The sequence below is a fragment of the Hippocampus bargibanti genome, linkage group LG07 (genome assembly GCF_051943395.1).
Source record: "Hippocampus bargibanti isolate YZ-2025 linkage group LG07, ASM5194339v1, whole genome shotgun sequence".
NCBI classification, from domain to species: Eukaryota; Metazoa; Chordata; class Actinopteri; order Syngnathiformes; family Syngnathidae; genus Hippocampus; species Hippocampus bargibanti.
The window spans coordinates 27054734-27077697 of NC_142740.1; the positions used below are offsets into that span (position 1 = coordinate 27054734).

General features: G+C 38.6%; 4 protein-coding genes across 7 annotated transcripts; 2 read left to right on the forward strand and 2 right to left on the reverse strand.

Annotated features, from left to right (window-relative positions):
* Nucleotides 1-12: 12 nt before the first annotated feature.
* pigx (phosphatidylinositol glycan anchor biosynthesis, class X) lies at nucleotides 13-2935 on the reverse strand. Of its 2 annotated transcripts, none has more exons than XM_089001178.1 (6): nucleotides 2791-2935; nucleotides 2603-2684; nucleotides 2388-2526; nucleotides 1100-1313; nucleotides 334-434; nucleotides 13-221 (listed from the first exon to the last, which is right to left on the reverse strand). In XM_089001178.1, the coding sequence occupies exons 1-6, from the start codon at nucleotides 2855-2857 to the stop codon at nucleotides 87-89; spliced, it is 738 nt and encodes a 245-aa protein (XP_088857304.1). In that variant the 5' UTR covers nucleotides 2858-2935; the 3' UTR covers nucleotides 13-86. The 2 variants fall into 2 exon arrangements, with proteins under 2 accessions (XP_088857304.1, XP_088857303.1); XM_089001177.1 differs by having other exon boundaries at nucleotides 13-224.
* A 235-nt stretch (nucleotides 2936-3170) lies between these two features.
* cep19 (centrosomal protein 19) lies at nucleotides 3171-4893 on the forward strand. Its single transcript, XM_089000177.1, has 2 exons — nucleotides 3171-3353; nucleotides 3607-4893. Exons 1-2 carry the CDS (start codon nucleotides 3224-3226, stop codon nucleotides 3951-3953), a joined length of 477 nt encoding a protein of 158 aa, XP_088856303.1. The 5' UTR covers nucleotides 3171-3223; the 3' UTR covers nucleotides 3954-4893.
* Nucleotides 4894-4937: 44 nt separating this feature from the next.
* On the reverse strand, nucleotides 4938-12666 carry ing5a (inhibitor of growth family, member 5a). Of its 2 annotated transcripts, none has more exons than XM_089000174.1 (8): nucleotides 12536-12666; nucleotides 11144-11215; nucleotides 10370-10536; nucleotides 8889-9000; nucleotides 8293-8392; nucleotides 8005-8140; nucleotides 7290-7351; nucleotides 4938-7220 (listed from the first exon to the last, which is right to left on the reverse strand). In XM_089000174.1, the coding sequence occupies exons 1-8, from the start codon at nucleotides 12570-12572 to the stop codon at nucleotides 7181-7183; spliced, it is 726 nt and encodes a 241-aa protein (XP_088856300.1). In that variant the 5' UTR covers nucleotides 12573-12666; the 3' UTR covers nucleotides 4938-7180. The 2 variants fall into 2 exon arrangements, with proteins under 2 accessions (XP_088856300.1, XP_088856299.1); XM_089000173.1 differs by having other exon boundaries at nucleotides 8005-8143.
* A 296-nt stretch (nucleotides 12667-12962) lies between these two features.
* Nucleotides 12963-22362, forward strand: plekhb2 (pleckstrin homology domain containing B2). 2 transcript variants are annotated; one of them, XM_089000176.1, is made up of 9 exons: nucleotides 12963-13028; nucleotides 13149-13195; nucleotides 13765-13812; nucleotides 16201-16353; nucleotides 17554-17656; nucleotides 18372-18411; nucleotides 20425-20511; nucleotides 20594-20708; nucleotides 21656-22362. In XM_089000176.1, exons 3-9 carry the CDS (start codon nucleotides 13776-13778, stop codon nucleotides 21790-21792), a joined length of 672 nt encoding a protein of 223 aa, XP_088856302.1. In that variant the 5' UTR covers nucleotides 12963-13028; nucleotides 13149-13195; nucleotides 13765-13775; the 3' UTR covers nucleotides 21793-22362. The 2 variants fall into 2 exon arrangements, with proteins under 2 accessions (XP_088856302.1, XP_088856301.1); XM_089000175.1 differs by having other exon boundaries at nucleotides 12975-13195.
* Nucleotides 22363-22964: the final 602 nt, after the last annotated feature.

The following is a 22964-nucleotide window of genomic DNA, read 5'->3' on the forward strand; positions in this document are numbered from 1 at the left end:
AAAAAAAAAAAAAAAAACACTAAAAATTGGTTCCTAGCGCTGATGTCGACCATGAATTACCGCCATGTTGATTGGCTGTGTTTTTTTTAAACAATCTGCTGCCTCCACATGTATTTGGACAGCACCCAACAGCAGATCATGGTGACGGTTAGCGTCACGGCGCAAACGGGCGTCACCAGAGAAGCGTCGCCCACTGGGAAACGCAATATCACATCACGAGGCTTCTGCAGGAAAACAGTAGCAATATTAAAAAAGTATTTTTTTCTGAAAAATATGGATTTATTACGATTTTCCAGGTAACATTTTAACTTTATTGCCATGAAATCTGATTACCTGCTTCTGTTCCACTTGAATCCACAAACACATGCTCATATTGTCAGCGGAGCACGGTGCTTCCGTCACTGTGTGCGGGTCCAAATTATCCAGCTGTGAACCTGAATAAATAAATAAATAAGATAGGTAAGTAAGTAAGTAAGCAAGGAAACAAACAAGCAAGCAAACAGGTAAGTAGGTAATTGGTAAGTAAGTAAGCAAGTAAGCAGGTAAGCAAGCAAGTAAGTAAGTAATAAGTAAAACAGTAAATAAGTAAACAAACAAATAAGTAAATAAACAAAGAAATAAATAAGTAAGTAGGTAAGTTAGTAAGTAAATAAAAAGGTAAAACAGTAAATAAGTAAATAAACAAATAAGTAAATAAAAAACAAACAAACATATAAATAAATAAATAAACAAGTAAATAAACAAACAAACAAATAAATAAGTAAATAAGTAAGTAAGTACGTAAGTAAGCAAATAAGTAAGTACATAAATAAGTAAAACAGTAAATAAACAAATAAGTAAATACAAAAACAAATGAACAAATATATAAGTAAATAAACAAGTAAACAAATAAGTCAGTAAGTAGGTAAATAGGTAGGTAGGTAAGTAAGTAAATAGGTAAATAGGTAGGTAAGTAAGTAAGTAAGTAAATAAACAAACAAACAAACAAACAAATAAAAATAAATAAGTAAACAAACAAACAAATACATGAATAAATAAATAAATGACAAATGATAAACATTTGTCGCTTGGCTCTTTCCGAACAAATACAACTACTTACATTTCTCTGTGAGCAAAAGAAACTTTGGGGGTTCGATGGCGACGGATTCAAACGTTTCCCCGTGAAAGGAGGCCTGGTGGTAGCGCGCATGGATGGGGATGCTAACGTTAAGCACAGTTCGGGGGTTTTCGCTGAAGGCGGGATAAACGTAGGTGATGAATCCAGAAGTCTTGTGTGCTGACACCTCCAGGTCAATGCCTGAATCCATTAAAATCTGACAAGATAAATGTGTAGTGTACAATGTAGTCAGATTTTTTGGGGGGAGAAAATGAATTTTGAATGATAGAATACCAACTTGATGACTATTCCCCAATATGACAATGTTTCTGTAAAATTACTATATTATGTGCGTGTTATTTCCGGTTTAAAGGACAGCCGATGTCACTTTTTTGTTTCTTAACTGACATCAGAAAAACGTTTTATAGCGTCTAAAATACCCAAAACACGCAGTATAATATTTTTATTCAAATGCAAAACACAAATAAAAATGATTTAAAGTGTCCAAAATCTGCAAAAAATTGAGCTGCGAATTGGGCATTTTCAGAAAGTCCCGCCCCCAGTTCGTGACATCACGCCCGTCTTGCATTGCTGGAGAATCAAAACAATGGCTTCAGATTCGGAGAATATGCTTTCTTGTTACACATCCAGTTATGAAAATGATTCAAATAGTTCTGAAGAGGAAAGCATACATGTTTTCAGTCGATTAAAGAATTTATTTGGGGGGAAATGTCTCACCCAAAAAGAGGCACAAAATGGCCACCGAGCTGTTGTGAGGAATGAATCAGCCCGTTTCCACAGGCTGATAAATTCCTTATATGGAGCTTGGACGCCCTCTTCTGGCGGCTTTTGGGTGCAACAAAAGGTTTTCAGACCAAACAAGTACAGCAAAATACATTGACGTGATGGAAGGACTGCTATAATGTGTCCTTTTTTCTGTCAGGGGCGTTCCTTTAGTGACGTCACGTACGGACTCGTCACCAACTCAAAAACAAGACTTCCACAATATTCAGCGCGAGTCTTAAAACGTAAAATATAGCTATATGCGGTGGAATCTTATTAAAATACGCTTAGTAGAAGTTATTTGAAGCCATTTTACAAATTATGGACACAACTTGTCCGGAGATGTCGGTTAACAGAGTCCTTACTTTTGAGGCTTCAAAGTCACCCCATAAACTTTAGATTTTTTGTTCCTCTTCATAAATTCAAAAATTGTTCTTAAACATTATGCAATTATAAATGCACTTGTACGGTGTTGGTAAACCAAAAAGTGAGTGCTGTTTATGCTTACCTGCCAATCAACTGCATCGCTGAGGAAAGCAAGCTGGTAAGGGTCCACAAAGACCCCACTGGGCCACGAGTAAAGCAGCAAAAATCGGACGTCTTTGAACGAACTCCCAAGCTGGAGCTCAACTGTTGTGTCAACCTCCCTAAAACAAATATGACATCATAATTTTTTTCAACATTCATATCAACAATGCCTGAAGAGAAGATAGACATCCATACACGTGGAAGCCCTTGTTCTTGATTACTATTGAAACTGCAGTTGACTGGAGTTTTTGCTTCAGCGCAGCGCAACTGTTCTCGCCTACAGAGAAATATAACATTTAGACTTTAAAAAACAGCGGGTATATTTAGACGAATTTAATGAGGATTTACGAGCATGTCTATAGATCGCAGTTATGACATCTTACCCATTACAGTCAAATGACATTTTAATAAAAGCGTGACGACAAATGGATAGAAGAAAGTAAAATGCATCAAATGTGTTTTTAGTAATTGTATTTTCAGCAACAAACGCAATAGAATGCTTCTTTAATTTGTTTGCGGAAGTGTGACTCGAAGGACCAATTTTAGCATTACGGAACCTATAGTGCCGCCTAATTTAAAAGTAGTTATAGTAAACAAAATAAAAATAGTGTGTAAAAAGAGTTATATAAAGCAAGAATAATATTATCATATACATTTATAACAAAGTGTAAATATTATGACATTTTCCAATTTGTGTTTTTTATTTTATATAATTTACATTAAAGTCAGGCATTATTTGGACACAACCCAGAGGGGTCCTAAGTGGTTGTCGCTAGGCTACTCGATTTGATGTACTTCGGGAAACATTGACGAAATATGGTTTTCAAAGCAAAGCGTTGCGGAGTATGCTTCAGCCCACCTTCAATCGTATTGATTTATGAAAACACAAATACCAACAAAGTGAGAAAACGAGTGATTCCTGTGCGAAACTTCTCGCAGAATTCCGGTACGTTCAACTTAAAATTTAGCGTATCATCAGGTTTTACCTGCAAAGAATAATATGGCAAACCACCAGCGATAAATATCCACAAAATGTCGATAAGAGTAATATAACGGTGGCCTTTTTAATTCAGTCGTTTCCCATGTCGTGGAAGAAAATTAAATTGCAATCGTGAATGTTATTTTTATCCTGAAATTGCATAATAATTGATGCAACAAGACGCCAGAAAAAGCGGAAGACATTATTTTATCTATTGCAGATTATTGCATAGCCGCCGAAAGGCTGAAAAACCACCCCCGGCATAAGAACTATCTGCAGGGGGTCTCCCAGAGCCAGCTCGAGAGGCTGCACATCATTTTGCGTGACCATCTGCTCGGCATCAGTTTGGAGCACAGCCTGGCTTCAATGAAGGTTGACCCGGATGAGGACCTCAACAAGCTCGACGACGACGTGCTGGCGCGCAAGAAAAGTCACATGAATGAGCTGTTCGAGAAGAATCGCACACACAGAGAGGACCCAGATTTTGTTTATGATTTGGAGGTGGATTTTGGCAAAGTGACGGGTGAAAAATGCAGCTGGGATGAAGAATCTGATGATGGATTTTAATGTTTAGCGAAGGAAATCTTGATGGACTAAAATGCTGTACAACAGGGTTTATCAAGCCTTTTGGATTTGTCTCCCTTAAAGGACAAAGAACAACCAACGTCTCCGGACAAGTTGTGTCCATAATTTGTAAAATGGCTTCAAATGACTTCTACTGAGCGTATTTTAATAAGATTCCACCACATATATAGCTATATTTTACGTTTTAAGACTGGCGCTGAATATTCCGGAAGTCTTGTTTTTGAGTTGGTAATGAGTCCGTACGTGACGCCACTGAAGGAACGCCCCTGACTGAAAAAAAGGACACATTGTAGCAGTCCTTCCATCACGTCAATGCTTGTTTGGTCTGAAAACCTCGTGTTGCGCCAGAAGAGGGCGTCCAAGCTCCATATAAGGAATTTATTAGCCTGTGGAAACGCAATACACTGTCATGTCTACAAGAGGTCGCCATTTTCTGCCTCTTTTTGGGTGATACATTTCCCCCCAATGTTGCCTCAAAATGGCACGGAATAAATTCCTTAATCGATTACAAACGTGTATGCTTTCCTCTTCAGAACTATTTGAATCATATTCATAACCGGATGTGTAACAAGAAAGCATATTCTCCGAATCTGAAGCCATTTTTTTTCCTCCATTTTAATTCTCCAGCAATGCAAGACGTCTTGGCGTGATGTCACGAACTGGGGGCGGAGCTTTCTGAAAATGCCCAATTCGCAGCTCAATTTTTTGCAGATTTTGGACACTTTAAGTCATTTTTATTGGTGTTTTGCATTTGAATAAAAATATCATACTGCGTGTTTTGGGTATTTTAGATGCTCTAAACCGTTTTTCTGATGTCAGTTAAGAAACAAAAAAGTGACGTCGGTTTTCACAAAGATTCAAATTGATTTTATGAATGAAGTCTAGATATGTGTCTCTGAATTAAAAAAAAAAGAAAATAAAAGCTGATGAAATATCGAAGATGTACACAATGACAGACAGCAGATGTATAACGGAGGACATTTATTTGATATATAAAATATTGAATATACAAAATACATTGCTTTTGGCTCTTTAGCTGTGGCTTACATGGCATGCGTTCAGTCAACCCAACAGAGAAAAACTTTATGCGGATTAAGCGGTTGTTTAGTGGACAAAAAAAACACACACAAAATAAACAAATGCTGAACTGATCTATTTTTTTCCATATACTTTAAGGTTTGAAATGAGATTTAATAATATTAACTTTGCCGTGCCAAACCTCTGAAAGGGGAACGCTCATCAAAAGTGCTTTTTATACCACCGACCATCAGAACCACGATACATTCAACAAGGTCACGTTTTTTTATTCATTTAAATTTTTTTTTCTGTGAAAAACATACTTAAAAATGAAATGAGGAACATTACGTTTCACGGGTTTGGTTTTTAGCAGATATCTGATCTTGTTTAAATATCAGTACTTGGAGGTAGTAGGTTAAATGAAATATCTGACACTCTTTGCAGTTCAACGCCACAAATTACAGTGCAGACATTAAAAAAAAAATATATATATATATATATATATATATAATTTCTCAGCAGGCTTTTATAAAAATAACTCAAACAGAACTTTCAAAATATCCTCGAGTATATTACAAACAAAGTAGACTGTCCAAAAACTTGTGATACACCCGCCATCTTGCTCAAATGGAGCTATTAGACGTATAACGGTACACGTATTCGTGTTTGGATGTGAGGGGATGGAGTATTTAAAGGACAACCGACGCCTCTGGACAAGTTGCGCCCATAATTTGTAAAATGGCTTCAAATGACTTCTACTGAGCGCATTTTACAAAGATTCCACGGCATATAATTATATTTTACGTTTTAAGACTCTTGCTGAATATTCAGGAAGTTTTGTTTTTGAGTTGGTGACGAGTCCGTACGTGACGTCACTAAAGGAACGCCCCTGACCGAGAAAGCGACACACAATGCATTTTGGGTACTTTGTTTGGTCTGAAAACTTCGTGTTGTTCCGTGTTGATGGCGAAATTAGAAGGAAAACATAAATAACGCGATGGTGAATCGTTGTGTGTTGCACCAAGACTACTATTTGATACTAGTAGTCTTGGATTAGATACTAAATTCCCAGCAGACAAATCAGCCCATTTCCAACGGAGCTTGGGCGCCATCTTGTGCATTTTCTGGGCGCTACATTGGAGTCAAGATGCCTCAAAATGAGACGTAAGGACTTCTTTAATCGATTGCAAACATTTATGCTTTCCTCTTCAGAACTATTTAAATCATATTCATAACTGGATGAGTAACAAGAAAGCATCTTTTCCGAATCTGAATCCATTAGTTTGAATCTAGAGAAAGGCGAAGACGTCCTGGCGTGACGTCACGAACATGGGGGCAGGACCTTTTGAAACTGAAACTTTCTGAAGTCACAAACAAGTAGTTTTGGGACACTAACTCATTTTTATTGGTGTTTTGCATTTGAATAAAGATATCAGCCTGCGTGTTTTGGGTATTTAAGATGCTATAAAACGTTTTTCTGATGTCAGTTAGGAAACAAAAAAATACTGTCGGTTGTCCTTTAAGGCTTGTATAATTAACCTGTATTGGTTTGTACTGAAACAAACATTTAATCCAATATATGCTCTATTAAGACATACATGTACAACTGGAGAGCATACTACATATGTTACTACAAAAAAATGTTTGTATGTTCTGTTGTTCATAACTTGAATGTTCGCAAGTAGGGGAGTATCCGTACTCAATGTGAACCAAAGCACGAACTTGACGCCAATGTCGTTGGCAAACTATGCTTTTTGCTGTACCGTTATACCCCTAATAGCCGCACCCCTAAAATCCACATTGGGTGGTTTAGAAGCAAGCTTGTACAAAAAGGAGCAATATTTTTTTTTAATATAGATTTCTGGATATAATCAGACTACAGGTAACATCCGACTTACGACCAGATTGACTTACGACCACCCATGCTTACGACCACGAACTCCAGACCCTATTTTTTTGTAAATTTTAATTCTACGCGCTAGCAGGCCGGCAACACGTACGACCATTTTAACCAGACAGCATCTCACTCTCGCACAGCATTTAGCCTACAAGGCTCTATTCAACATTTGGAATGAATTTTGACTTGCGACCATTTTGACTTACGACCGTTTGGTCGGGACGGAACTCCGTCGCAAGTCTGGATGTTACCTGTATTTGACTACCGTAATATCCTAGATGTTATTTCTTGTTATTTATTTCTTCTTCTTGTCTTGAGTGCATCGCGGACAAAACCTGAAGGACGAGATGGGAGTCATGAGTGTGAAAAGGAACGACGGTTAAGGCGATTTAGCGCCTCCTCACCATTTTCCTTTGGGCTTGGTGGCGAGGTCGACGCAGGCGAAGTGAAACCACTCGATGGGACACTGGCAACGAGCAAACGACAGGTCACAAAGAGATTTTTAAATCTTCCAGATTTTATAGTGATACCTTGGCTTACGAACTTAATTGGTTCCCAGACAGAGTGTGTAAGGCGAAAAGTGTGATCCCTTGTAGGTGCTTTCTCTGCTATAATTTTATCTAGTTCCTCATCAATTGTGTTCTGTTTAAGTGGGCTGATAGCTTTTTGCATCTAGTGTACAGATGGCTTGTGCGGGTTGTTTGTGGAGCCTGATTGATGGGATATTTTAACCTTGCAGTCTACACTCTGCATTTGAAACGCTGTCACTGCTGTCTGCCAGTCTCTTTAATTTTTAAACCACCCCCCTCACTGCTGCGTTCTTGACCAATTACGTGACTTTAACCGAAGACTGGGGGCGGGGAATAGAGGACAAAAACAAGCCGGCTGCCATTTTGTTGTTAGGAGAACGGGCTCGTTCAGAAACGACACATCACTCCTTGAGGCAGCTCCGTGTACAAAAAAACGTCATATGTCAAGGTAACGTTCGTATGCCAACGTAAAATTTTCATAAATGTAACATTCGTAAACCGACAAAACAACATGTAAAACATCAAAATCTATTTTTCTTAGGGTTGTATTATAAATTCCAATACAGCAATTGGTCACGCGAGCGCTTACGTCAGGGTTATCACAGCCGATCATCTCCCCGTATGACACCTGGTGGCAAAGACAGTAGGTGGGCTCGTTGGGGTCCACCGGCATGTCCAGCACGTCTGACGGCTGCATGGGCAGCAGGGCGTCGCTCAAGTCTGGGCTGCTAGTTGGATATTTTGTGTGATCAGAAAAAAAAGTGAGAATAAAAATCATACAGAGGATTTTTTTTTTTTTTTTTTGCGTTTGGTGACATACGTATTGAGAGCGAAACAATTTCAAATTGATTGTTCATATGAAAAGAAAAGGACAAACCTGTTTTTCATCTTTTTCTTTTTCGGAGAATCCTCATCTGAACCTTTCCTCCCTCGACCGCGCGAGCCACGTTTCTCTCGGAGGCCGCGGGACTCTGCTTCTGTTGATCCCCAAAAATAAACATGAAAATTACAGCAACCTAAGTGCTTATAAAGATACAGTGATACCTCGGTTGACGAACCCCTTGGCTTACAAACATTTCGGTTTACGAACGTTAAATTTATGAATATTTTACTTTGGCATACGAACAATTTTTCGGGATACACACGGAGTTGCCACACAGAGTGATGTATCGTTCGCGAACCAGCCCGTTTTCCTAACATGAAAATGGCAGCCGGCTTGTTTTTGTCCTCTATTCCCCGCCCCCAGTCTTCGGTTAAAGTCACGTAATTGGTCAAGAACGCAGCAGTGAGGGGAGACCTGGGAACGGATTATTCTCATTTTAATGGTTTCCTATGGGAATTTTATTTTTGGGAGACACACTTTTTCACCTGACACACTCTGTCTAGGAACCAATTAAGTACGTAAGCCAAGGTATCACAGTACATGTGTATTTTTGTTTTCCAAAATGGAGGCCGCGCCGCAACTCAACTGACTTTTCAACGCTCGTCCATCTGCGCTTTCGTAGCCGCTCACATCCAGTTTCTCCTTCAATTCGTTCTCAAAGCGCGCCAGGTCGGCATCCAGTCGCCGGATGTGTTTGTCCACCTGTGTCAACAAAGCGCATGTAAGGGTTTTTCCGCCTGCATTTTTAGTTCACGGCTCTACTTAAAACGACTCAGTCACAAAAACAATGAAAAAATATAACAGTGAAATAATATACAATGAAATATGCATACAAACAAGTACCCAAAAAAAATCTCATTCCTTCAAAAATTTTGTGCTTACTTTGACATGGACTGTTCACATGTCGAAAATCCACAATGATCATTAAAAATATATACAGTAAATAACCCGAAAAAATAAATAAAATAAATAAACAAACAAACACACGTTAAATAAGTAAATAACTAAACTGGTAACCAAACAAATAAATACATGGTGAAATAAATAAATAGTTAGAAAATAAATAAATGCATAAGCAGAAAATAAATTGACAATAAATAAATAGATTTCGAACAAATAAATAACTAAACTGGTAACCAAATCAATAAATGTTTGAATAAATATCCAGAAAATAAATAAATAAACAGAAATAAATACACAAATAAATAGGTAAATAAATAAATCAATATATAAATAGATAGATTTTAAACAAATAAAGAACTAAACTGGTAAGCAAATAAATGAATGGTGAAATAAAGAAATAGTTACAAAAATACATAAATAATATACATACATACACATACATACATACATACATACATACATACATACATACATACATACATACATACATACATACATACATACATAAACAAATAAACTGGTAAGCAACTAAACAAATATATGGTTAAATAAATAAATAGTTTGAAAATAAAGAAATAAATAACCAGAAAATAAATAAGTACACAATAATCTGGTAACAACAAAATAAATAATCAAATAAAATGTTGAATGAATAACCAGAAAATAAAAAATAACCAGAAATAAACAAATAAACACACCAATAAATAAATAGGTAGGTAAATAAATCAAAATATAAATTGATAGATTTTAAATAAATAAGGAACTAAACTGGTAACCAAATAAATTAATGGTTAAAGAAATAAATAACCAGAAAATAAATAAACAATAAATAAATGTTACAAAAATAAATAACTAAACTGGTAACCAAATAAATAAATGGTTAAATAAATAGTTACAAAATAAGGAAATAAATAACAAGAAAATAAACAAATACACAATAAACTGGTAACTAAATAAATAAATGGTTGAATAAATAGCCACAACATTAAAAAACTAACCAGAAATCAACAAATAAATAAACAGAGAGATAAATAAACAAATACAATTATAGATAGATTTTAAACAAATAATGAACTAAACTGGTAAACAAATAAATAAATGGTTAAATAAATAAATTCATCAGAGGTGAAAAAGCCGAAATAATAAATCTAAAGTGATTGGGACTAACCATTTCGTAGGTCTGCATGGCCAGCTGCACTTTGTCGTCGCTAAACTCTTTGCACTTGCTGTAGGCGCTTTGGATTTTCTGCAGATGCTCCACTCGCTGCTGTGACGCCAAATTTTTCACCTTGGCTATGTACTCCCCGGCCAATTTGTCGATTTCGACCTTCTTTTCTGGGAAGAGATCATATTTTGATATTTTTCTAGCATTTCAACACAATTTAAAACAGATTGTATTGTATTTTGTACAGCCGCCCCCATTTCAAGCTCAGATAACTCCAGACCCATATGATTTAGGAATTAACTTTTTTTTCTGCTGAAAGTACACTGTCTAAGGTTTCTAACGCTATATTGAATGTTTATCTACTGTAGTCCTAAAAGTCAACATTCATGCAATTTGAGTGAAAATGACAAAAACCCTGGCACTGGAGTGGACACATTTTTGCACATCATCAATCTCTTTGTCTTTTCTGTAATACTGTACAATATCTATCTGGCTGGCTGCCTAGGTGCGTAGCTGGCTAGCTATTAGCTATCTATTGCCTTGCTAGCTAGCTTTCTATCTATTTGAGTTACTTCCGGGTTGAGTGAACGCTGGCGCGTGTGGCTGCCGCTGCTCACCCACAGGAAAAATTATCCTGTAACTGTAAAGTGACCTTGCGACTTTTGAAAGGCGCTTAAAAATGAAATGTGTTATTATTATTATTATAATATGCTTTGACAGGTCTCATAAACCGACATGAAGTGCCACAAAGGGCAGAATTTGAATTTAAATGATCACCTTCAGTCCTGTTGTCCAGGTCTCGCATCAGTGTAAAGTTTCTCTGCAGCTCGCACGGCAAGTTTTCAATACCTTAAAGCAGATGACATAATAACATTTATCGCAGAAAAAAGCCAGCTAGCTTTCTATCTATTTGAGTTACTTCCGGGTTGAGTGAACGCTGGCGCGTGTGGCTGCCGCTGCTCACCCACAGGAAAAATTATCCTGTGACTGTAAAGTGTCCTTGAGAGTTTTGAAAGGCGCGTATATATGAAATGTATTATTATTATTATTATTATTATTATTATTACAGTATTTGAAAACACAGTGGTTTTTCGTCTCTCACGGGTGGTCCCGGTCTGCGAAAAACGAGGGATTACTGTAGTCACATTGGTTGCTTTGTTCTTCATATGAGTATATCTTATACATGTCATTCATAAATAAATCAGCCACTCTTGATTTTAGAGTCACTCTATAAAAATATTTACTGCGTGTACTTTTGCCAAATAAGAATATATTGGCTGTTGGGTTGCTTCTTGGGTTGACTGGCTCCCGCTCAAATATAGAATCTACTTTGTACATTTAAAGCTATCTATATATATCTGACCTTCTTCAAATTTCTATTCCCTCTCATTCCCTCAGATCCATTTCCTCCCTCCACCTGTGTGCCTCCCGTCTCAGCACAATGGGGGACAGAGCTTTCAGCTGCTCTACCCCCAAACTGTGGAACTCACTTCCTCCCAAAATTCGTAACATCGATTCTCTTCCCACCTTCAAATCCCATCTCAAAACCCATCTATTTAAAATTGCATTTTCTGAGTAGCTCTATCTCTCTTCTATTTATAATTGTATTTTATTTATTGTATTCTATTTGTAAATGCTTTTGCTTTTTATTATTATTATTATTATTTTTGCTTCACAAAAACAAATCTTAAGACGACCTAACTTACTTCGCGGAAATTATTGGTTACACTGCTGCAATGCGTAATATTGACAGGAATTTCCCAAACTTATTTTTATTTAGTTACATGGTATTTGATTGTAAATACATCCACATGTATTTAGAATTGATCGATCTGCCCGGCGCGTAAATGGTTACTCAAAAAAAGGCGGCTGACAGAACCAACAGGTTGCAAGAGCATGTTATGTATTAAACGTGACTCGGCGTACATAACATTCGTAACAAGGAATGTCTCCATATAGCGACTTTTAACAGTTTAAACATGACAATTTTATGACTCCAGAGCTAACTTAATTCACGTTATCAACTTAAGAGTGGTGATAGGCGAGGTTGCTAAATGCTAAACTAGCTCACAAGCTGACAGCACGTCACGAGAATGAGTTGTCACATTAACTTTAAATCGGCGTAAAACGGTGAAAGTATTCGTTTTGTTGTGCGTAACAGATACTCACTGTCTAGATAATGTTCCAAATATATTGCCGTCGCCATTTCGGATTAGTTGAGTGAAGCTTGCTGCGTGTTACGTCACTCCGTTAATTCTACCAAACTGTGAACTGCAATGAGGCGAGTTGGGCGGTTTGTTTTGCAACACAGGAACGACCGCGGGAGTGGTGAGCGGTCACATATGGCATGGAGCAGTCGTACAAGGACAAGCGAATACTACTTTTCCCAGTTGTTCTTCACATATCCACCATATCCAAATACAGTTTTGTATTTTAAATGGATAAGTATTGACCACCGTATTTAATAAGCAAAATAATGGTCCAACCACATTCCACGTGACTACGTTAGAAAATAAGTTAAACAAAACGAGCGCCCTCTTTTTTGCTAGTACGTTCCAAAACTGTCAGCTGATGGATCACGTCACTGAAAAAAATAAATATAATTTTGACTCGGAAAAACACAATATCCGAGGTCACCTGACATTTCAAGGATCGCTTACAGGTTGAAAACACACACATTCTCTTAAAAAAACAACGTGGCTAACAGTTTTCTTCAGGAAGAGAGTGTCTTTTATTATCAGCAATCGTCATATTTTAGAAACAATCTCACTTCCGCTTTTAGGTTCAAGTTGAATCCGCCATAACATTTCCACCACGACATCAAACCAGGCAAGTACGACTTTTTTTCCTCTCTAGAAATACCGACACGTTTTAAATACTACGCAGACATCCCGGTGGTTAAAACGCTAAAATGGGTCAATTTGACGTGCGCACAAACACGCCGGGATACAATACATCTTTATTTCGAGAGTGCTTTCACAACCGCTGCAGATGTAACAAAGCGCTTTACATAACTTTTAACAAACAACAACACATATACAACAGAATGCATAACAGAAAAGATCGACCAAAATACGCTTTATTTCAATCAATGTATTCTAACACATCTTTTTTTCACAGCGTAATAAGGATGGGGGCGGGGGGCGTTTATTAAAATTCTCATGGAAATATTCGTGTTTTGTACACGTGAGTTGATTTAAAAACTAGCAAAACAGAATCGTGGCATCCTGTGGAAAAGATGGAGTGGTCACAAGGTTTTGTTTGGACACACCACACCCACATTGACTGACTTGTTTCACAAACTTTAAAAACACAAACAATATTTTAAATTAGAAGAATAATTATGGGAGGCTATCACACGTTTTTAATGGTATGACAACATTTATTTGGGTTTCTAGGTGACTCCAAAATGGCCATGGTGAAGAGTGGCTGGCTGCATCGGCAAAGTAAGGAATGTTGCACGCACAATTGTCATTGGATTGGATTTGCCTTTATTAGTCTCACAGTGGAGACATTTACATTTCACAGCAGCAAAGTGTTGAAAGGAATTAAAGTAGAAAAACAAAATACATAAGCTGCTGGAAAGGCAGCCACTCTCGCGGCGCCGTCTTTAAGTCAAAAGAACAAAAAAAAAAAAAAACCTAAATAACAAATAATATGACAGCACAAAGACAATATGACAAAAAAAGACACAGAGAGTCATTCATTCTTCAGGACTTGCTGTACCCTGTGATGACATGAAGCAGTTCTAGATGAAAGAGGAGAGGATCAAAGCGTCTTTCCACCAGTGGATCAGGGACATCATGGTGGAACGTGCACGTCGACAACAAGCTAAATGTTGAAAGCAAACACGCAGCTGTAGCATCCATTGACGAAAAGAGATTGTCTCACATCTCCTGTCCCATCTAAATCTGCTTCAATTCCAATCCGCAACAGTTCCACATACGCATCTGCGCTCTGCGCTGACGCTCCTTTCTTCTTGTCGCGGGCTCCTTAAACCATGAATCCATCCAGCCGCAGAATGTCCAACAGCACCGACCTTTCCGCTGAACAAAGCGGGGCTGTGAAGATGCTGCCCATTACAGGCGCAAAAAAGCGCAGTGGCCCGTTTGGTGTCCAGCGATGACAGTGGAATGGCACCGACATTCCTCCCATTCAAAAACAGTATTGGCATATTTATGCTGCCGAAAAGGCGCAACCGCTCAGCACAGTCTCCTCCTTGATGAATGTCGTGGTCAAATATGCTGAAAAACAATCCGTATCCGTTCCACACGACGCCCAACAACACAAAGTGACAAAAGAAAACACAAAACAAGACACAAACAACAAAAAAAAGCAAGGCTCATGAGAGCACTTGCTGACGGCTGCCTACACGGGCGCCATCTTGGACTTCGCATTATATACTTATATATATACTTGTAATTGTATCATAATTACAGATTTTGGTTTAATTTACAAAAATCTTCGTGTGCGATAAATGTGCAAAGAACACAGAAACCAGGAAAGGGCCAAATACCATATTTTCTGGAATACAAGGCGCACTTTCAACGAATGACATACACTAAAGTCTCGTTATATCGATATCGGTTATATTGATAGTACTGCTTATTACGATACTATTTCTATGAACGTAAGAAGAAAATTACATGCGCGCAGGGTCGGATATATCGATAGTCCCGGTTATATCGATATTTTTCGGACTCCCGAGAATATCGATATAACGAGACTTTACTGTATTTGAAAACATTTTCCATACATAAGGCGCAAAATCTTTTCTTTTAGGTGCACCTTATAGTGCAGAAAATACGGTACTTTTTCATGCCACTATACTGTATATGTTATGACCAAATGCTGATTTTGTTGTAGTTGCTTGACATAATAATGTACAAGTTGGATACGGTTGATACGGCACACTGCAAGAATCCAAACTAGGGTGCGGAAAATCATACTGGACCCTCCGCACCCTGCCCACCACCTTTTCCAGATACTCCCCTCAGGCAGGCCCTACCGATCCATGCACACCAAATCCAGCAGACATTTAAACAGCTTCTTCCCCCAAGCCATTAACTCTTTGAACAGTAGCCCAAATTGAACTGTGTAGTGCCTCTTTGCAATTTTTTTGATGATACTAGTGCAACGTGTTCGACCGGAAACAAATTCCTTGTGAGTTCTACATACTTGGCAATAAAGATGATTCTGATGTTCTAGAAACTTGATTGGGTCAAAATGGAACAGTCCTTAAATAGTTCAGGTTGTACTTGCAGAAAAGAATTTATTTTGTGATCATTTGAAGTTTTGAATCTTATTAAATGCCCACGAAATGACGTGGCGTCCCTCAAAGGTCAATCCTCAGACCCTTTTCGTTCAACTTTGGAGCACATACGCTCCCCAACTTACGAACAAGATACGTTCAGAACGGTCGTTCGTTAGGTGAATTTGTAAGTTGCTTCAGTGCTATATTTTGGATGGAATGTATGTTTAAGGCTTAAGATTCCTATAAATTTGTTTCAGGCTTGTATAAGTTACCTATATTGGTTTGTGCTGAAAAATAAACATTTAATAAAACATATGCTCTACAAAATATGTTACTTGTACAACTGCAGAGAATACTATATATGTTACTACAAAAATATCCGTATGTACCGTTGTTCGTAACTCGAATGTTCATAAGTAGAGGAGCGTCTGGATAATGTACATCTTTGCTTTGAAATGTCGCGAGTGGGGAAAGAAAATCATGACAAAAATGAATCCCAGAGGAAAGCACCTGAAAAATCCACTAAAATACTACAACAGAGTATCTGTACTTCACTCCAATGGTGTGACTTTGTTGACAGGTACCATACTGCGGCGCTGGAAGAAGAATTGGTTTGATTTGTGGTCCGACGGACGACTGGTCTTCTACAATGACCAGCAACGGCGGGACATGGAGGACGACATCCACATGAGGATGGACTGTATCAACATCCGCAGTTCTGCTGCCTGTCAAGGTGTCCTTTTATTGAATCCGGGGGGGGGGCAGCGATGACATACAGTGATACCTCGGTTTGCGAACCCCTTGGCTTACGAAGTTTTCAGTTTGCGAACGTTAAATTTATGAACATTTTACCTTGGCATACAAACTATTTTTTGGGATACACACGGAGCTGCCACAATGAGTGATATGTCGTTCGCGAACGAGCCCGTTCTCCTAACAAGAAAATGGCAGCCGACTCAATTTTGTCCTCTATTCCCCACCCCCAGTCTTCGGTTAAAGCCACGTGATTGGTCAAGAACGCAGCAGTGAGGGGAGGTGGTTTAAACATTAAAAAGGCAGGCAGACGACGGAGATAGCGACAAACTGGATAGAAAACAGTGAAATTAGGACTTGTTTCAAATTTGATAATTCAAAGGCAGAGTGTAGATTGTAAGGTTAAAATTCCCACCAATCAGGCTTCACAAATAACCCGCACAAGCCATTTGTACACTTGATGCAAAAAGCTATCAACCCAGCTAAACAGAACACAATTGATGAGGAAGAAGGTAAAATTATCGCAGAGAAAGCACTGATCATTCCTCAAGATGGTGAAAGAACGTTACGTTCCTCATCAAGTGCTCTTTAATGCTGATGAAACCGGACACTCCATTCCATCAAGCCATCAACGACCATCACAAAGGTAAATAAAAGACTTTATTATATACACTGTAAAACCCAACAAGTTGAAAGTACTCAAATTTTTTATGGCAACTGATTACGTCAAAATTTTTGAGTACAGTTTACTCAAGTAAAGGTTTAAGTAACCTGTACAGGTTACTTAAAACAGGTTACAGGTTACTCAAAACTTTTGAGTAAACTGTACTCAAAAATTTTGACGTAATCAGTTGCCATACAAAATTTGAGTACTTTCAACTTGTTGGGTTTTACAGTGTAGTACAGTTTATGTCTTTAATTATAATACCATAGCACATTTATTATACATAAAATAAGGTATATTTTGTGTAGTTTTAAGGCTTAGAAAATTAGAAAGTAGAAAATTATGTATTATGGGGACCTGGGAACGGATTATTCTCATTTTAATGGTTTCCTATGGGCAATTATTTTTTGGAACACACACTTTTCACCTTACACACTGTCTGGGAACCAATTAAGTTTGTAAGCCAACGTATCATTATTTGGTTTGTGACATTTGTTTTTGTGCGTGTGTTTACAGAATTGAATCCTCCAGATGGAAAGACGCGCGATGCTTTGCTGCAGATCGTGTGCAGGGATGGAAGGGTTATCAGTCTATGTGCAGACAGCGCAGATGATGCTTTGTAAGAGCTGTTTTTTTTAACACATTTAAAAGGATTTTAAAATAAAATTGGCTACCGTAAACTATCCTCAAAAGAAACAATTCTCAAATACCGTATTTTCCGGTGTATAGGGTGCATCGGAGTATAAGGCGCATCCTCAATGAATGGTGTATTTTCAAACTTTTTACATACATAAGGCACACTATACTATAAGGTGCACCCCAATGAATGAAAAATGTTTTCCAAATACAGTGATACTTCGGTTTACGAACCCCTTGGCTTACGAACGTTTTGGTTTACGAACATTACATTTCTGAAAATGTTACCTTGGCATACGAACTTTACCTTGGCATACGAAGTTTTTGCGGAGCTACCTTAATGAGTGATGTGTCGTTCGCGAACGAGCCCGTTCTTCTAACAACAAAATGGCAGCCGACTGTTTTTGTCCTCTAATCCCCGCCCCCAGTTTTCGGTTAAAGCCACGTGATTGGTCAAGAACAAAGCAGTGAGGGGGGGTGGTTTAAACATTAAAGAGATAGGCAGACGACAGTGAGAGTTTCAACTTTCTGAACTATTTGAATCATATTCATATTATTATGAAATTGCAATGTGAAAAATGTCTCTGATTTGTACTGCCCAAAAAAAAAAAAACATCTGAACATGAATGCTCCTAATACTTTTTTTCTTTTGCTAAGGAAATTGCGGTTTCAAAATGGCCTCTATCCTTCTTTTACAGGGCGTGGACGATGGCACTGCAGGATGCCAGAATTAACATGGTGAGAGTCTGCTGTCGTTTAAACAAAGACTTCTGTCATCCCTTGTTCATCATGGGATTTATGTCATTCCAGAGCTTTTAAAAAATGATTGCATTAACATTAGAATAGTTTTTGATTTTTTATTTGTTCATTTTTCAGCTTTTTTTTTAACTTTTTTTTTTAGCAGGGTTGTTATTGAGCATTTGTTGAGTTCAAGATAAAAATGTGGAAGTGGCGCGGCTTGGAATTGAAGCGGATTTATGTGGGACAGACAATCTGTTTTCGTCAACGAATGCTGCATGTTTGCTTTCAACATTTAGCTTGTCGTAGACGTGTACTTCCACCGTGACGTCCCTGATCCACTGCTGAAAAGGATGCTTTGATCATACCCTCTTTCATCTAGAACTACTACATGTCGCAAAGAGGGTACAGCAAGTGCTGAGGAATGAATGACTCTCTGTGTCTTTGTGTTGTCATATTATTTGTTATTTTATGCTATTTTTGTTGCTTCCGGGTTGAGTGAACGTTGGCGCGTGTGGCTGCTGCTGCTCACCCGCAGAAAAAATATCCTGTGACTGAAAAGTGTCCTTGAGTGTTTTGAAAGGCGCTTATGAATGAAATTTATTATTATTATTATAAAAACAAATGAGGTTACAAATTCACGTGTCATCAGGAAAAATATAATTTTCTAACTGAGGAATACTTTCAACCCAAAATTCTACAAATGGTTGAATGCAATGTTAAAAACTAGCTGACCTCACTGCATTTACAGTACAGTATTTGACATAATTTAGATCACTGTTGTCAAAGTAAAGGCCCGGGGGCCAAATCTGGCCCGCCGCATCATTTTATTCGGCCCGTGAAAGCAAATCAAACTTGTTAAATTCCATGATGCTTGCTAAAGTAATGCATCAGCAAAGATAAATTAAACCGAGCTGCTCCATCCCTTAATCTGAGAGCGTCCGGGTTGAGTGAACACTAGTGCGTGTGGCTGCCGCTGCACACCCGCAGAAAAAATATCCTGTGACTGTAAAATGTCCTTAAGAGTTTTAAAAGGCGCTTAGAAATCAAATGTATTCTTATTATTACTGTATCAGCTACCCAGCTAGCTTTCTATGTATTTGAGTTACTTCCGGGTTTAGTGAACGCTGGCGCGTGTGGCCGCCGCTGCTCACGCGCAGAAAAAAATATCCCGTGACTGTAAAATGTATTATAAATGAAATGTATTATTATTATAAAGTTGGAACCAAAATTTCAAATTGTCCCATGTAAACTACACTAACAGTCTTTATTTTTGACTTCAAATTTGAAAACTACTTATTTATTAACTCATTCACTGCCGTTCCTAAATTTATTCGGGATTTGAAAAGCATGACGTAGAGTGCCATTTTCAATTTTTTTTTCTTTCTTCCATGGGGGTGTGTTTCAAGCTTCGGTCAGACCTCTGGCAATGTTTTTCCCTCCCACCTGGGGGTTGCATTTACCTTTTCTACAGCCACCCCCACTTTCAATGCAGATAACTCTACAACCAAGTAAGCTCGAAATAAACATTTTTTTTAAATTCGGGAATTGAAAATATGACTTAGAGCGCCATTTCCGAATTAGTTCGGTTTGGTTTTTGCATTGTATTTTGGACAGCCGCCCTCATTTCAAGCTCATATAACTCTCGACTCGTATAATTTAGGAATTAACTGTTTTTTTTTCTGATGAAAGAAAAGAGTCTAGGGTTTCTTACACTGCATTGAATGTTTATGTAGTCGTAAAATTCATTATTCTGTGGGTCCTGCAATTTGAGTGAAAATGACAAAAACCCTGGCACTGGAGTGGACATATATTTGCACATCTAGCAGTGAATGAGTTAATTTGTTGTGCGGTCTATACTGTATGTATGTATGTATTATGTGGAGGGGATGAAACATTCTAATGACTTCCCCAAATTCATAACAGCCCCCGAGAGGAAGCCGTAACTACAATGTGGTCCACAGCAAAAAAAAAAAAAATAATAATAATAATACATTGGCACCTTTGTTTTAGATGGTCGCAGCTCCTCAAGTGAGCTTCTCGCCGGAGTTGATGGCCTCCGCTCCGCCGCCATACTCTGAATACGCCACCTCATCCCAGGTAGAGACACAAATCTGTCTTGAAATGATTGTTGACTGCCACGGTGTATGAGGACTCTCATGGTATTATTTGTTTTCATCAGTTCTACAGTCCGGGTCAGTATGGCGATTATGTCAGCGGTTCACCGCAAACGACGCAGATTGTGTACGCTGCTGATGGGCAACCCTACGCCGTTGCTTATCCTTATCGGTACCAAGGTAAGAGTCGGAAAACGAAAAAACACGTTGGAAGCGAAATACAGTGATACCTTGGCTTACGAACTTAATTGGTTTCCAGACAGTGTGTAAGGCGAAAAGTGTGTATCCCAAAAATTAAATTTCCATAGGAAACCATTAAAATGAGAACAATCCGTTCCCAGGTCCACATAAAACATCATTTTCTAAGCCTTAAAACTACACAAAATATACCTTATTTTATGTATAATAAAAGTGCCATGTTATTATAATTGAAGATATAAACTGGACTATATAATAAAGTGGTTTTATTTACCTTTGTGATGGTTGTTGATGGCTTGATGGAATGGAGTGGCCGGTTTCATCAGCATTAAACACTTGATGAGGAACGTAACTTTCTTCTTTCACCATCTTGAGGAATGATCCCTTGTAGGTGCTTTCTCAGCGATAATTTTACCATTTTCCTCATCAATCATGTTCTGTTTAGCTGGGTTGATAACTTTTTGCATCAAGTGTACAGATGGCTTTTGCGGGTTGTTTGTGGCGCCTGATTGATGGGATATTTTAACCTTGCAGTCTACACTCTTCCTTAAAATTATTATTAGTTCTGAAAGTTGAAACTCTCACTGTTGTCTGCCTGTCTCTTTAAATTTTAAACCACACCCGCTCACCGCTGCGTTCTTGACCAATCACGTGGCTTTAACCGAAGACTGGGGGCGGGGAATAGAGGACAAAAACAGTCGGTTGCCATTTTGTTGTTAGAACAATCACACATCACTCATTGTGGCAGCTCCGTGTACGAAAATAGTTTGTATGCCAAGGAAAATTTTCATAAATGTAACGTTCATAAACCGAAAAGTTCGTAAGCCAAGGGGTTCGTAAACCGAGGTATCACTGTAGAATCAATCCAAGTAAGTATGGCAAAGCAGCATTTAGATGTAATGCCACACACTGTTTCATTTACCTGATAGGTGGTTACGCTGCACCCGGCGTCAATCACGTGGTGATCCAGGAGCGCCAACGGGACAACGGCGGTGACGTGGCCATGGGCATGCTGGCGGGAGCGGCCACCGGTTTGGCCTTAGGCTCGCTCTTCTCCGTTTTCTGAGCATCTTGCGCGTCGGCGTTGGTCTACAAGAGCAAAGATGGATTCTTTCACCCGCACGGCGATACGCTTTCCCTCTGTGCATACGAAGCGTCGTTCCTAAAAGCATTCACTTAACCTGCGCACTACATCGTATGAGTGATCGCCTCGCTGAATCGAGGAAAATGTTTCTTCAGCTGTCATCTGCTGCTGTCGGACTTTTCACTCCTCATCCAAAGAGCTTCGTCAGCAAACTAAAATTGTGCCGGTAACCATAGCCCTATATCCCTAATGGACGGAGGTGGCAGTGCCAAGCCTCTGCTCTGATAGGTACCTGCTCTTAGGTTGGGAGGAGAAGTGGACCACTCCCTGAAGCCAATCTGATTACTTCTATTGTTCCATCCCTGGCTCTGGTTTCTCCTCATTAGCCAATCTGATTATGTCTATTGTGCTATCCCAAGCTCCGTTTTAGGATTACTGGGCCTACGTGGTATATGTCTGTATTCATTAGGGATATAGAGCCAGGATTACCAGCACAACTTTAGTTAGCTGACGAAGCTCTTCGGATGAGGAGCGAAACATCTGACACCTTCAAACAAGTACAGATGACGGCTGAAGAAACATTTTCCTCGATGGACCACTCCTGTACGACTGAGAGCATACACAGACGTGTGTCATGATAAAGCAACTTTAGCCCCCACCCCCCCACAAAAAAAAAATGAAATCCAGTGAAATATACAAGATGGCGGATGATCCCACATTTTCTGATGCAATGACCCCCCTCCGACCCCTATTCCGCCAACTGTTGTGACTGAAGTACAGTAACTAGCTGGCTATCTAGCTATTTCGCTAGCTACTGTATCTATTAGCTATATGGCTATCTAATAGCTATCAATTAGCTCGCTAATGGCGATCAATTCACTGGCTAATAGCTATCTGTTCGCTGGCTGATAGCTAGCGAATAGATAGCCAATAGCTATCAATTTTCTAGCTATAAGCTAGCTCTTCGCTAGCTATTGGCTATCTATTCGCTAGGTATTAGCTTGCTATCTATTTGAGTTACTTCCAGGTTGAGTGAACGCTGGCGCGTGTGGCTTCCGCTGCTCATCCGCAGAAAAAAAATGATCCTGTGACTAACGTGACCTTGAGAGTTTCAAAATAAATCAAATGTATTACTGCATTATTAGACAGCGGAC

Coding starts and splice junctions, on each gene's coding strand:
- pigx (XM_089001177.1), bottom strand. CDS start 2,857: ATGCATTTTACTTTCTTCTATCCATTTGTCGTCACGCTTTTATTAAAA. Junction 2,685..2,790: donor ATGTCATTTGACTGTAATGG/GTAAGATGTCAT, acceptor ATTTCTCTGTAG/GCGAGAACAGTTGCGCTGCG. Junction 435..1,099: donor TCTTTTGCTCACAGAGAAAT/GTAAGTAGTTGT, acceptor TTATTTATTCAG/GTTCACAGCTGGATAATTTG.
- cep19 (XM_089000177.1), top strand. CDS start 3,224: ATGGTTTTCAAAGCAAAGCGTTGCGGAGTATGCTTCAGCCCACCTTCA. Junction 3,354..3,606: donor AAACTTCTCGCAGAATTCCG/GTACGTTCAACT, acceptor TATCTATTGCAG/ATTATTGCATAGCCGCCGAA.
- ing5a (XM_089000173.1), bottom strand. CDS start 12,572: ATGGCGACGGCAATATATTTGGAACATTATCTAGACA. Junction 11,216..12,535: donor TTTGGAACATTATCTAGACA/GTGAGTATCTGT, acceptor ATCTGCTTTAAG/GTATTGAAAACTTGCCGTGC. Junction 8,393..8,888: donor AGATGGACGAGCGTTGAAAA/GTCAGTTGAGTT, acceptor GGGGATCAACAG/AAGCAGAGTCCCGCGGCCTC.
- plekhb2 (XM_089000176.1), top strand. CDS start 13,776: ATGGCCATGGTGAAGAGTGGCTGGCTGCATCGGCAAA. Junction 18,412..20,424: donor AGGATGCCAGAATTAACATG/GTGAGAGTCTGC, acceptor CCTTTGTTTTAG/ATGGTCGCAGCTCCTCAAGT. Junction 20,709..21,655: donor TTATCCTTATCGGTACCAAG/GTAAGAGTCGGA, acceptor TTTACCTGATAG/GTGGTTACGCTGCACCCGGC.